Source organism: Falco punctatus (genome assembly GCF_963210335.1).
Source record: "Falco punctatus genome assembly, chromosome: 6".
Taxonomy (NCBI): domain Eukaryota; kingdom Metazoa; phylum Chordata; class Aves; order Falconiformes; family Falconidae; genus Falco; species Falco punctatus.
Window position 1 is genome coordinate 19,838,127 of NC_137585.1, and position 14,069 is coordinate 19,852,195.

At 40.7% G+C, this 14,069-nt stretch overlaps 2 protein-coding genes across 3 annotated transcripts in view; both read right to left on the reverse strand.

Moving 5' to 3' along the window:
- The window catches only part of LOC308065324 (solute carrier organic anion transporter family member 1C1-like), a 43,245-nt gene extending 42,314 nt beyond the window's left edge, over positions 1 to 931 (reverse strand). Inside the window, exon 1 of the mRNA XM_080391153.1 lies at positions 822 to 931. The gene's annotated coding sequence lies outside the window, so the exon portion shown is untranslated. The remainder of the gene's footprint in view (positions 1 to 821) is intronic.
- LOC308065323 (solute carrier organic anion transporter family member 1C1-like) overlaps positions 1 to 14,069 on the reverse strand; it is a 33,746-nt gene that overhangs the window by 446 nt on the left and 19,231 nt on the right. For both annotated transcript variants that reach the window (XM_080391150.1, XM_080391151.1), the window contains exons 7-14: positions 13,778 to 13,876; positions 12,771 to 13,016; positions 11,938 to 12,102; positions 8,337 to 8,532; positions 7,136 to 7,301; positions 6,512 to 6,696; positions 2,205 to 2,269; positions 822 to 939 (exon numbers count right to left, since the gene is read on the reverse strand). In XM_080391150.1, the coding sequence (XP_080247276.1) occupies positions 822 to 939; positions 2,205 to 2,269; positions 6,512 to 6,696; positions 7,136 to 7,301; positions 8,337 to 8,532; positions 11,938 to 12,102; positions 12,771 to 13,016; positions 13,778 to 13,876 (1,240 nt within the window). The remainder of the gene's footprint in view (positions 1 to 821; positions 940 to 2,204; positions 2,270 to 6,511; positions 6,697 to 7,135; positions 7,302 to 8,336; positions 8,533 to 11,937; positions 12,103 to 12,770; positions 13,017 to 13,777; positions 13,877 to 14,069) is intronic.

A 14,069-nucleotide genomic window follows, 5' to 3' on the forward strand; every position in this document is an offset into this window, starting at 1 on the left:
CCCAATGTGCTTCAGTGAGAATAACACTAATATTTCTAGGGCAATTAATTTATTTTTTGGTTGCCTCATAAACAGTACAGTGATACCAAGACCATTTGATTGTATTTTTGCTTTACAGGCATAATGGCAGTAACAACAGTAGCAACAATATCATTGTTATGTTTTATTACTAAGAAGCTTTTGTTGTTTTCTTTAAATTTTCAAAACAAGATATATCTTCCCCTCGTGTTTTTCCCTGGGGGTGGGGGAAAGGGCAACCTGTTCTCTCATTTTCCTTTTACCATTGTTATTCCATTCTCCATTTCTGGTAATGCCTTTCATGAATGCAGTTCAGGCAGTTATTCTCCTTTAGCAAGAGACTGATAAAAACAACACTGTGCTTAAGCCTCTAGATAAGCCAAGTGTGCTTGTGCTTTTTGGCACCCTTCCTTTTTGTGGTCTAGCTCCAACGTGGAGCAATGATGAGCTTAAACACCTCTTTTACTTATTTATTTACTTACAGACACACACTCTCACAGCAGAGTTGCTAAAAATTGATGGAAGCTTTAGTACAAAATCAAGGTTTTAACTGAACATTTTTGGGGGCAGAAAATAAAGTGATTTAAATATTTCAAGCTGATACTGAAATAAGATGACCTAAAAAAAAGAAAATAAACCAAAAGAGAATGCCAAAACCTGAGCTATATTGTTAATATTGCTAGTCAGACTCTTTCATTTTTAGATTTTTCACTAAAATGTTCTGACAGAAGTTTTTCTGCCAGTGCCAGCTTAGACGTACTTAAAGAACACAAGTTAAACAATGAATGGAGAAAAGCAGTTACCTGAGTGCACTGGAGTTGTAGAGTCTGCATGCTCCTCTTCCCCCGCATCTTTTGTTTCCCCATTTCAGGCAAGTGGTGTCTATAGCCACTCCAAAATACACTGGGGCTGGAATTCCCGCTTGTTGTATGTAACAAATAAATAGAGGCAAGAAGGTTACTTTCCCGGGTGATCAGTTCTGATCTAGAGACACGTTCATGTAGAACATTAAATAATACATTCGAACAGCAATGACACTTCCACACTGTTTGCTGGTTTGAGAAGTTGTGTCTTGTGTTGCCCAGGCACACACCGCCCTTTCCTCCCTGTGGGGAATCGGGGTGGGGAAGAAACACAGCTAAACATCAAAAAGCCTGTGGAAGTCAGCAGGAGTGCTGGCCATGGCTTGGTTTCCTTGCCCTGCAGGACTCCTCTGGGAAAGAAAAAAAGAAAAGGAGATACTTCTTCTTTCTTGAGAGTGAGTGATGGAGCCTGTTCAGCTTGGGGGTGATGAGTGTTCTGTGTGGTGTTCTGAGAGAGGCATGAGAAGGGAGAGAGACGGCAGGGCTGGGAACCTGCAGTGGGTCTACAAGTAGCCTGCAAGTATCCTGAGATCTTCCTGTGGCAGGGACAAACCTACTGCAGTGCTTGTGGATGGTGGAGAGGAAAAGGCTTTCCTCAGGTGATAATGGGGACATTGTGGACTGTGCAACCTAGGGAGCCACCTATGGTTTCTGGAGAATTAAGTAAGCCTGGAGGGAAAATCCTGGCTTGCCGAAATGTGAGAAAGCAGCCAACACTTTGCCCTGATGTCATTACATCTGCCTCATCCAGCTCATCTAAGTCCGCTTTATTTAAAAAGTGACTTGCTTCTTGCTAATTATTACCTTTGTTGATGAAGACCTGGAGGATTTTAGTTTCCAGTTCATTGGCATTTCATGGTACCCTTGATTTTAGAGAAAATTTACAGGTGGCTCTACCTCAAGGCTGCAGCGAACCCTACCCACAGGCACACCTGTACTTAGAATCCATTAGTTTCTAGGGAATTAAAGATGCCTGAAAAATTATCACAAATTCTAAGCCATAGCTGTTCTATTATGCTTGTTGTTGAATAAGGAGAGACAAGTAATTTTTATGTTAGCTTCATAGTCCAAAGGATCACTTGTTACCTCTATGGATGTTGGCTTATACCCAAGACAGTTATATAAGTTACGAAATACAAAGCTGCTTCGTTTCTCCAACCTTTTCCTAGGTGTTTCTTGGTTTTTGTTTGGTTTTTTTTTTAAATCCATTAACATTAATTTGTCAGTTAGACATTGTTTTTTCCAGCAATCAAAGTTTAATTCTAGGATAAACGATTAGTGAGTAGTACATTAAAATGGACCAAAGAGTACAAATGGACTTACCAAGTACTCTTATTGCCAGGGTATAGATACCAAGTGCAAATGATTTCAAGTGTGGTTTAATGCATCTAAAAAAAAAAAAAAAAAAAAGAAAAAAGGTATTAAATACAAATAAAGAATTGACTATGGATAATTTGAACACAAATAGAAAGCAAGAAGATGGAAAGAAATGTGGTTTTCCTCTTTACTGACACTGACTTTAACATAATTATAGAAATATGAAAATAATGCAATAAAATCAGAACAGTATCTACAAATTCTGAAAATCTATATTCAATATCACATTTTAAAAAGATGGTACATTTTCAGGTAATACCAGCACTTAGGAGTTACTAACACAGACAAGAAAATTGGTTGTGAAATCATGCATCATTGGATAGTCTTATTCAGTTAAACACTCTGAAATTGTAGATCATGACCTAGACTAGTACAAAGCATTAGGCACTCAATCTTCATTGCACTGTATCTAGGATCAGGATCACACCTCCTGTAAAGGTAAACCCTCTGAGTCATTCTCTTACAGAACGGAAGGACCATTTGCATTTGTACTTTTCTGAGCTTGCATCATAGACATCAGTCCTTCTGGCTCTAGATTAGCCCTGCTTCAACCTTGGGTCATTGTCCTGGCTCTTCTAGGATGGTTGGAAGTGGTGGGCAGGAGAACAGCTGCCTTTCACATGCATGCTAGCAGCAGTGTGTATATGGAGCCACTAAAATTAGTAGGACTCACCTGTTGCTAACCTCACCAGCAGCTCAAGTGTGCTGTTTCACCCAGCATGTATCAGACTGCCTATTACAATACCTAATCCAGCAAGATCCTGAGTGCATGCTTTACTTTTAGCATGTGAGTAGCCCTAGTCACATGACTAAACTGGGGCATGCTTAATATGTGAGGCGAGTAACACATGTGTATCGTTATGGTAATTGATAAAACTCCCTGCTGTTGCAGTCATTCTATTTAATATAAAAAGACAAAAGAAAGGGCTGAAACTCGGTTGTTGCTATGGATAAGCACAGCACTTCAGAGGTCCAGTCTATATACTCTGAACAAGGATGGACTCAGCTACTGAAGAAATTAAAGTAATCAGGAATACCTTTTCAAAAATAATAAAAACATTGCAGAACAAGTTCTTTTGTTCTGCACAAGTGATATTTTATTATTTCCCAATGCAGCTGCCAGAACAGCATTAAGAACCCATGTTGTAAATTATGTTCAGATCATCTTCCTATAATTTAGTGAAAATGGAAAAGGACCAGAAGGACATGTGTAGAAAACAACACCAAAGTACCATGGTCAAAAAATGGTTCTGTGCATCTCATTTAGCAGTCTGAGCACTTCACTCTCTAATGCCCCGATCATGGATTATCATCATATTGATATGTTATATTGTGGCTTATACAGCCGCTGCCATCTAGGCAAGGCATGAATGCAGTATGATTTTGAGCTGGAAGAACAGAGTTTTGTCCTCCTATCAGATACATGCTACACAAGCAAGCCTCGGCCTAGAAGTCCTTTTAACCGAATGTGGGGACATAGAAAGCAGGAAGTGGAAAATAGAACCAATAACTGAACATTTATTGTGTGTTCCATAGGATTTGTGTCCTGCAAAAAAATTAATCTTCTCTTTCAGACAGAACCCCCCGCCCCGTGTTTGAACATTTGTATTGTCTTTGCACGGAAACACGAGTTTGAGATGCTGAGTGGGAGCCAAACCTCTCAGGGAGATCTGAGACTTCCTTTTCCCTGCCTAATCACCTGCTATTAATAACTTGTGCTTGAACAACAGTTATCTGAATTGCAGGATTTTTTTCTCCAAAACTTCAAGGCTTTCCCAAGTTTCTTGGCAATTGTAATTAGTCTAATACCACTAAAAAGACATTTCAGCAAATGACATGGTCGGTAGCTGTTGTGTAAACACTTGAAGTAAATGTCACTTTTACATTTTTATACTTTTACATTTTTACAAATGAAGTAAATCTTACAGGCTTTTAGGGATTTAACTGTATTTGTGCTCCACGGCAGGTGCAACAATATCTGCTCATCTGAAAACATCAGCTTGTTTAAGTGCTGGAATCTCATCAGACCTGACTGAATAGTGAATAATTTTAAAAACAAGTAATTGGAAAAAATACTTAATGAAGTCTGCAATTTGACCTTGGGATTATTCATTTTCAAAAAGCATGTAATTTCTTTCTGGGAACAGAAGCACACTTTCGTTTCACAGAGGTGTTCAAGGAAAGTCAGTCAGTGATGGATTTCAGAAAAGCAAGCGTGAGCTCAAAATGGAATTGTGCCCACAGGTAATTTGCAGAGGAAAAAAAAAAGAAAAAAAAGATTGATATGGTTTTAATTTTGCCGCACATCAGATTCAGCTTTCTTCAATCCAGCAGAAAAACACATAACTTCTCAGTTTCAGTTAAATGGCTCTCAGAGTAAAATGATTTTCCACAGAAATAAAAGCTCTGGAGCAGAACCAATAAAGCTGTTTTGCTGATTTCATGTAACAAAATGTTTTAGTATCGTTATTGAAAACCTCTCTAAGCTTTTCAAAATAAATCCACTAAGCATTAAGTCCCCTGAGAGCAAGTTCTTGGGGCTGAGGAGTGCAGGCAGCTCAGTGTGATTTAAGCTCACAGTGTTCAGTGATGAACGTCTCCTCCCAGATTCTTCTGCAGCGGAGACAAGCCAGGGAGCAGGAGGTTGAGTATGGCAGTGGTGGTTTCGAGGCCCTGTGTGGTACCATAGCTGAACATTTTCTACTCTATGTTTTATGGATAGAAGGGGGACATCATGTGGAGGGAAAGGGGAAGGAAACTGCATCCCTACATAGCCCTATGCCCATATTTATACAACAAAAAATCTCCCTGGGTCAGAAGTGACCACAGAAGGCAATCTGCTGGAAACCCTGAAGGCTTCGCTGCAGGCTCTCAGCTTGCGAATCATCCTCCTCTTGGTGCGTGGGCAGTTTCAGTAATGCATAAGCTTCAGCAAAAATTGTTTGGAATGGATTTTAATATGAGTTTTCTTGAAGTGACTCCTTTTGAGGGGAGCGGGGAGAGACACCATGTGGTTTTGCAGTACTCAGTGGTAACCCTATAAGGTGGGTAGGGAAAGCTATGCAGCTTATATGATTTAAGGCATATACCTCACTGGCAGTGTTTGTGGAGGACAGTGGAGAAGGATCCTCACCTCAACCATTTCTAAATTATCTTTGTGAATACTAATTCTGGTTCAAGGACTGTGCTGGAACCGTAGCTGAAGTTACATTTCTTTGTTTGGGTTTTTTCCATATAGTCTATATTCAGCCAGTTCTAGCACTGGCTTTTTCCACGTGATATAAAGACACTGGCGATGAGACAGGGCCTGCTCCAGAAAATTTGATTCAAAACCAAAGAGAATTTGGGGGTAAGAAAACACCACAATAATAAAGATTAGTTAAACTGTATTTACCATTGTTTTGTTTGAGAAGTAGAATGTACCCATCTGGAAATAATTTGGAAAGAGGAACTGAGGAAGAAAGCTTTCCAAAACAGAGCAGAGCAGCACTTAGAATCCAAAAATTGCAAGAAGCTGACAAACATCCAGATTAATCACTGGAAGTATTATATTCCTTTTGCGCTTTACAAAATTAGCTTAAAAACTTACACTTGGTGATGGACAAATAGTTCCAGCAGTTAAATACGTATTGGAGCGATCCCTTGGGACAAGCATTTAATAAAGCCATGGTTATTATGACAGAACCCCCACACATATCTCATGCTAAATCTACCTTTGTTTTCAGGAGAGAAATCTGGGACAGAACAATTATATGAAATCATAAAATGGACCAGAGAAGAGTTACGCGCGTGTATATAGAGGGTTTGGGTTAGATTATCTCTGCACAGCTGTGTGTTGGAATCCTAGCAAGTGAAGAAAACTGTCTACCTATAAGCATTCACACGCACACATTGGCACATGCAGAACAAATTTCCATTTGTATGGAGGCCATTTAACACCATTCCGGTAATGTAAAAGACATTAAGGAAAGTGGAATTTGGTATAAATGCCAACCAGGCCTCCTGTATCATGTTTAAAACTAGAAAGGTACCGCTGGTAGAGATAATCATAAGTGCATTGCTGCTTCGATGGTAGAAAACTCATTGTCAGATTATGAGGATGCCATTCAATAGTAAAAAATAATACTTCAAAAGCCACCTTGCACAGATGAAAATATTTCAAAATACCGGGTGGGGGAGGGGGGGAAGACCCAGTTACACATGTCAAAACACCTTGAAAATATTTGTCAATGCTAGCAGAAATGATTTCTTACCTTAGAAGCAGTATGTATCCGGGTGTGCCACCTATAGACAAAGTATATGAAGTGATTACCGATATTACTAGAAAATACAGAAACATTTTTGGACAGTCATTTCCTTTTTGACATGGTCCCACCACAGCTGAGGAGCTTTGTGAAGGAGATTCCAAGGTTCCCACACAACTGCAGTTAAAAAATACCTGGAAGACAGCAGACAAAAGTATATGATAACCTAAACATCAGAGAAGTGGATGTTCAGGCATTGCACATCATGGTTTTCTAGGTAGCTGAAAGTTTAAATCCAAACTGGAAAATATTTTTAAAAAGGAAAAGGCTTGTTTATTGAAGGAGAAATTTATAAAGAAAGTATCTATGGTTGATGATATTTAGTGGGTTTTTTTAAACAGCTTTTGTAACTAACAGCGAAAAAAAACCCCTCCTACATCTTCTGCTTGGGATTTCTGCTGGAAACAGCAATTGAGAAATTTTAAATGTGGGTGGCAGATTGCTAAAAAATCCTTAGGAGTTTAGGGCTGAAGAAGATGTGCCTTACTCAATTTTAATCCACTTAGTCTGACACAACTGGTTGTATAAAAAACCCCCTACAACATCACACATGGAAACAAAAGATTGTCTTACAGTGTTTTTCCCACTGCCGTTGGATGCCTGGCAGCCAGCGAGACAAGCAGAAATGTAGGTAACTCCATTTTCCCCGCAGATGGGGTCCCAGTCATTCTTGGAACATGTGCAGCCCGAGTTGCACTCTGAAAAGAGGGCTTGCTCATGATCAGTCATCTGCTTAGTTCTGGAAAAAAGAGAAATTGCAATATATTTTCTAACAAATGTGGAAGAAATCATTATCAAATCATGGGTTATGAGCTCTGTCAGAAGCACCTGGCCAGACCTTCTGTCTGTAGTCTATTAGGATGCTGCCCCTTCACATTCATGCAGCACTGTAAATTTTTATTTCTCTGTTATCAAAAGGTTTTCACAATATCACACTACCTACTGTGAGCTACTTTATTAAGAGAAACAGCTAACAATTTCTATTCATGCATTTTCTCATATTTTCTAAGATTTTAGTTATCTGATGCTTGGTGCAGTTTTAACAAAAGTAGGAAAAAAAGTTTCATTACTCCAGTGGCAAAGAGGAGAGTGAGTTACTCATGGGAAAGGGTCGCTGAAGAAGTTAGTGAAGAAATGATAAGGATGGGGCTCATCCAGACTGAAGTCTGACACATTGTACCATGGCTATCTGCCAACTTCAGCTAGCTGCTGCTGAAGTCACCATCGGAGCAGGTCCTGGAACTGCTGTGGAGTTGGTGCTGGAAACTCCTCCCCAAAAGTGAGATTTACAGAGTAGTATCATCTAGTCTCAGGTGTACCTCACAGTTAACATCATGGCTATCTCATGGTTAATCCATGAACACTGAAGTTTTGGGTTCAGAGGCTATTAAATGCCATGGATCGTTCAGCAGCACACAGAGGCAAGGAACAATTAATTGAATCTCACCCCTGCTACTGAGCTCCCCACATATCCAGAAATCTCTAGGCTCAAAGGATGGGTCCCATGGCAATAATAATTAAAAAGTAATCAGAAAAAATAATCTGCACTTGTGGCATAAACCCCTCTGGGCTGAAGGCAACAATCATGAAAAGGTTCTGACATAATGCCTGCTGGAATAGACGGAGCGGTTTCCACCTCTTTGAATCAAATTTCTGGGAAGCATATTTAGGTCAGTCATTCTCTTTTCAACAATACATACTTTGTGGAATGAAATGAGGAACGAGTTTGATTTGCCACAGCACTTTATGCTGAGGTGTGCCCTTCCCAGCATACCCGTGGTACGACACGGTCAGTCCAGCCACATCCGAGTTCTCACAGCCCATCGCAAATAATGAGAGGAGCAAAAGGTAACCAAAGAAAGATGATGCCAGGGAGAGTTTTGCGGCCCCTAAAACATTGATTCGGAATTTTTTCATCATCAGTCCTCCCGAGAATATGCCAAAGGCCACAGCAGGAATGTTGATAAGACCTGAAATCAAACAGAAAAATCTGTACTAACGAAAACTCCAATTCAATGGACTATCCTCCTCAGTCCCCAAACCAGCAGCAACAATAAGACAAAGCAACAAAATAGGAAAGATCTTCAGTCAGGGCATTTTAATTGTCTAGAATTGGATTGTTCCTACAAAGGTGCTGGGACTGCTTTAAAAACTTGCCTCCACGGAAATGTTCCCTTACTCGTTCTTTGACAGAGAGATTATGTATAAGGTTTAGATAATGATTTTCCAGTTTCTTAAGCTAGGTGGTTTTCTCCACTGTTAGTTTGTTAGTGGAGGGATCATTGTAATGTTAATTCAAATACTTTTAGTGTTCTTTCTCACAAGAGCTGCTCTGGGCAGTGAGAAGTTACCTGGGGCATCGTGTTGCTCAGGGCAGCCAAGACAGCCACAGTCCCACTGCCCTGTTTGGGGCTTTGCTATGGACCTTCCCGGTGCCCTTCACACATACTGCCACAGTGGGAGCAACAGGGGCCACTCCCTGGGGCTGCCTCACTCCGGCTTTCAGGGCAGGTCCTCTCCTTCCCTTTTCCATTGATGGGAGGAGGCTGAACCGCTCACTCCTAGAGGACAGTTCAGTTTTACCTATAGTGTTATGAAATTTGGACCAAGACCTGCTTTTTCTATTGTGATTCAGCCATGAAACCGATAATGTCCTGGAAAAGTCTCCGAGAGGGAGAAAGCCAGTAGTATGTCATTGCCTCCGTGCCCAGGACAGTTAGGGAATTTCTCTGGTTTTGGTTGTTGAAATACTCCCTTAAATGAGTGTTGCAACAGCAGAAAGACAAGTATACTCAATGGGCTCTCTTGTGTCAGGCTTCAGGCCGTCAAGAGGAAGAGCACTGAAGGAAACGTAAAATTGGGTGACCATTGATCCTTTCCTGGACAGCTTTGCTCAGAGCAGTGCCCATAGTGACAGACATGGACAAGACAACCAAAAATGATCTTGTTCAGTACACACAAAGAAGATGTAGATAGAGACCACCGTAAATGATACCACACAGTCAAGCAAGGTGCACTTTGCAGGATTTCATTGTTACTGAAAATGATTTTCCAGCTTTACCAGCCACTTCCAGCGCACTAAATTCTCCCCTCACACAGGGCTGTGTATGCAATTTGCAGCTTTTAATTCATGCTGACACCGAGTGATGCTGAGCAGAGCAAGCATACCAAACACAAGCAAGTGCCAAAACATACATGCATTCATATAGCAGATGAAGTTCAGAGGTTTGTTCAGAGGACTGGAGGTATTATAGCATGATTTCAAATGACCTGGTATAGAACACCGGTTGAAAACATTATAGTCTAATCTGCCTGCACTCTGATCCCTTAAATTTCTGGCTCAAGTCAGTGTTTGATCCACCTGTACACATGGAAAAAAAATCAGTGCTTAGAAGAGATGCTAGTAGGCACGTCTGATGTTAGGAAAAGCCTTATTCTATCTAGCAAACGCAGGAGTCAGTATCCCAGCTGAGTAACGAGCCCAGTTCCATTACTAACAACATTCAGGAAGCTTCACTGGGGCAGCATTTTTCACTCTGCCCATAAATGAAAGTTGTACTTCAGGGAATTTAGAAGCAGCATCCAAAATGTAGCATATGTAAGTTAAGAGTCGCTATGTAACAGGTTTTCCTGTTCTCTTTTGCTTGAAGAGGGGGCTAGCGTTTGAACCAGGAGCGGTGGGATGCATCAGGGAGTACTCACACTCTGCCTGCCCAGTCCTGTGCACCCTGCTGCTCATGCCTTTGTCTCATGGCCTTACAGGTAACTCCACTGCTTGACACTGGCATCATGGGGGGGAGGCAGGCAAAGTGTGTATATATATCAGGAAAATCATACAGACACAGTAGGAGCCATTATACTTTCTCACGCATTCCTTGGCTTGTGACTACTGAAAAATACCTTCTTACAGCTTCCAGCTGATCTTTTTATAAAGTTCTTTAAATTGCTCTGACAATTCTACTATTTATCAGGGAGATTGTGATATTTTTTTGTTTGTTTTTTGTTTGTTTTGTTTTGGGTTTTTTTTTTTTTTGTTTTTGTTTGTTTTTAAAGTAGGAATAGGAAAAGAGGTAGGGAAAGGGAAATAGACAGAGTTAGTTCTAGTCAGCCCTCAGCTTTCCTAGCAAGGGTGTATTTAGAGAAGAAGGAAAAGGAGGAAGGAAAACCACCTTATTGCAGGGATAGCCACTCAGCCAGGATCCTTCCCTAGCCAAGCCATTGCACGTTTTCTGTTGTATATAGTCCCTATGCCTTGTGAAATCAGATGGATCTTAATCCTCACTCAGTTTCCACATACCTGAAAGCTTAGCTCCAGAAAATCTGTAAATACAATGAGAAGTACTGTACTGAATGTAGGGATTGTTTTCTGGACTTTCTCTGGCCATTGACCATGCTTGAAGATTTCTCCTTGCTTTGAGGAGGTTTGTGCCAGGAAATTCCAGCTTCTATCTTTAAGGAATTAACATAGCACAATGGATCAATACAGCTTTTCTGCATATATATACCTCTGTTGCTGTGCAACTAATGCTGCTCTGAAACAAGGCAGTTCCCTCTATATTGGATAGATGTAAACCTCTTTGCTGTGTAATGCTATTGAATCCTGGGATCTCAGGGACTGAACCCAAGCCTGCATGTAGGTTCAGCAACTGGGCAGCAGCATTCACAACCTTGAAGACATCTCCAGAAATGGCCACCTTGGTACCCAAAGGCAGAAGCAGCATCTCTCTCTACCTCATGCTATATGGAAGGGCTTGGGAGACTAACTTCACAACAGAAAAAGGTTCTTAGGTAAAGTTAGGACAGAAATACCTATTTGTCCTTCACCAACATCACACTGAGATAATGTTAGGTTTTTAATGCATGTATTGTGTGATCACTGATATGACTTCGACTTCCTTTTATTTAACACCAACCTCTTCAGAAAGTAAGAAATCACTGGCAATATCACAGCTACTTTATGGTCAGTCCTTTAGCACTCACTGAGTTGATCTTCATTTCGTTGAAATAAATGGGAAGCCAGCAAGGGAACAGATCTGTCTGATGACAAATTTATGTAAAGTATTTTAAAATTAATTCTCTTTTCAATTATACTTTTGTGCTGTACATACATTATTTTTCAAATTTCCAGTAAAATGGGAAATAAGTTATCAAATCATGTAATCTTTCACAGTATGCCTTTGCATAGATAAACTCAGAGCTAACTAGTTCTAAAGCAGAAATGAAATAACTTACCTTCTATAAGCTACTACTTAAAGCCAGACAAGGAAGGAGAAGAAATAAATGTATCCTAAAAATTCCAGTTTTCCCTATATATATGTATACGTCACTCCCTAAATGTCAATTTTTAAGATATCAAGAAGCAGATATAACATTACCTATAACAAAATTAGTTTTTGAAGATGTTTGCCCATACTGTTGTTCAATATACTTTGGCTTATATGTCACCATGCCAATTAAAGAATTGAACTGAATAATACTTGCACACAAATACAGAATGTAAACCGGATTCCCAAAGAGGTTCTTCAGTGATGGCAAGAAGTCTGAAAGACAAAACAACAGAAATGACAACCAGGTCAGAGAGAGAATAACTGCTGTGAATAATGCTTTGCAACATGTTTGCACCTTCCAAAAAGAACTGCAGGACATTTCAGAAGGAATCCTTGAAGTTCCATGATGTCTCTAAGAGCTCTCCTAGTTTGGAAAGGGGGAACAGTGGAGCAAAATGCTAAGCATCAATTTCCCAGAAGAGATATCTTGCTTTATATATCTTCTTTTGATCATAAACCAGGACTGATTTGCTTTTTATGTGTCCTCAACAGCCACAGCATCTTTTAGCTTTACTTGGGGGCAGAGAGTGCTCACCACAGCTGAGAGTGAGCACGGACATACTAAGTTACAGATTTAAATTCTGAGGGAAAATGCGCAGTCATTATTTGTGAATGAAAAATTTTGACAGTTTCATGATACTTGCTGGGCCACTAGCATAATTTTACAAATCTTACCTGGAGAAATTCTGCATGCAAGAACAGGTCCAAAGAACAATGAAAGAACCTTTTTGTGCATGCCAGTTAGGTGGAGAGTAATGCATGAGGGAAAATAGTAATTCTGCAGCCATTAAAATATGGCTTCGAAAACTATAAAGTTTTAAAGTATAAAAAGGTAGTGATAGAAAGACTCAACACTCAGGAAAGAAATTCTAGTGACTTGCCTTTTGCCATCTCAGCAATCTTCACTTGTTGCTGATAGGATTTGTGTTGGTCCTTGTTATCCTCAGTGATGAACTTTGACTGCTCGGAAGAGGCACTGGAGTCTTTTCTCTTCTCTGGTTTCGGAAGATGCTTTGGCAGGAACCAGAAAGGGATGCTGGCCAGAATGCTAATCACACCTGCTATTAAGTAACCCAGCCACCATGCTCCCACCCACTGCACGTCCTTGTGAGTTATTGTTACACTGTCTGGAGAAAGTCAAAAAAAGGAGAAACAAATAAATGCTTTTCAAGAATATTTGCTGATAACAAGGAAGGTGATTTTGCAGGGCCTTTCTCCAGAAGAGTCCACCCCCACCTCATCTCATCAGGTTTACCTGTGCTGTGTGTCTCTATGGGTGTTACAGGAGCAATTGTGGGGAGGCAATAAGGACCTGCTGATTGATGTGACCCAGAAGCAGCCTTCTCCTGACACCACAGGGTCCCCAACCGTGCCACTCACACATCTCCAGAGAAGCTGCAAGGCCCAGGACATGGGGTAATCCAGGTGACCATGCGCTTGCTCCCAGTCAAGCTGTTCTGCATGAAAGTGCCAGGGAAAAATGGGGTGGAAAGTGTTTCCTCAGGAGGAAGGGAATCAGGAGCCCTGGTACCCATTGCAAGACTGCTTTTCCAGGCAATGATCGTGTACTACAAAACACACACACGTAGCTCTTGGCAGGTCCTGCCTCCTCCTGCTGCCTGCTGTCTCCCTAGAGCCTCCTCACCAGGGCATCTCCTGGGGGGCACCAGCCACAGATCTTCTGGGACTTCCTACTTCCTCCATACCCATTCTTCTTGCTAGCCTTTTCTGCGTGGGGCATTGCATTACTGTCATCCCTTCCAGTTCATAAAATACCCGCTCTACCCCGCTAGCCCTTTATGCCTAGAAGATAACTAGATCGTTCTTCGCCTAAAATAGACGTTTTGCAGCCTGACTGAATTTTTAAAACCTGAGCTTTCTGACTTACCCAGATCTACAAAGCCAATGTCAACATAAAGTTTGGCACACAGGGATCCTAGAAGAAAGCCAAATATTGGCCCTATAATTGCAACTGTCTGTACGCAGCCTGCAATAGAAAACAGGGGACTGTTATGCTTTTGAGTTAAAAAGAGCACTGGTTCTTGCTGCACCTAACAGCAAAGTATGACATGTGATGGATAACAAGTGATATAGTCTTATATTTCAAGTGAATGTACAGAAGTCTTCAGACAATGAACACAGCAAAAAAACAGTGATACCAACGTTTTAAAGCCTCAGCA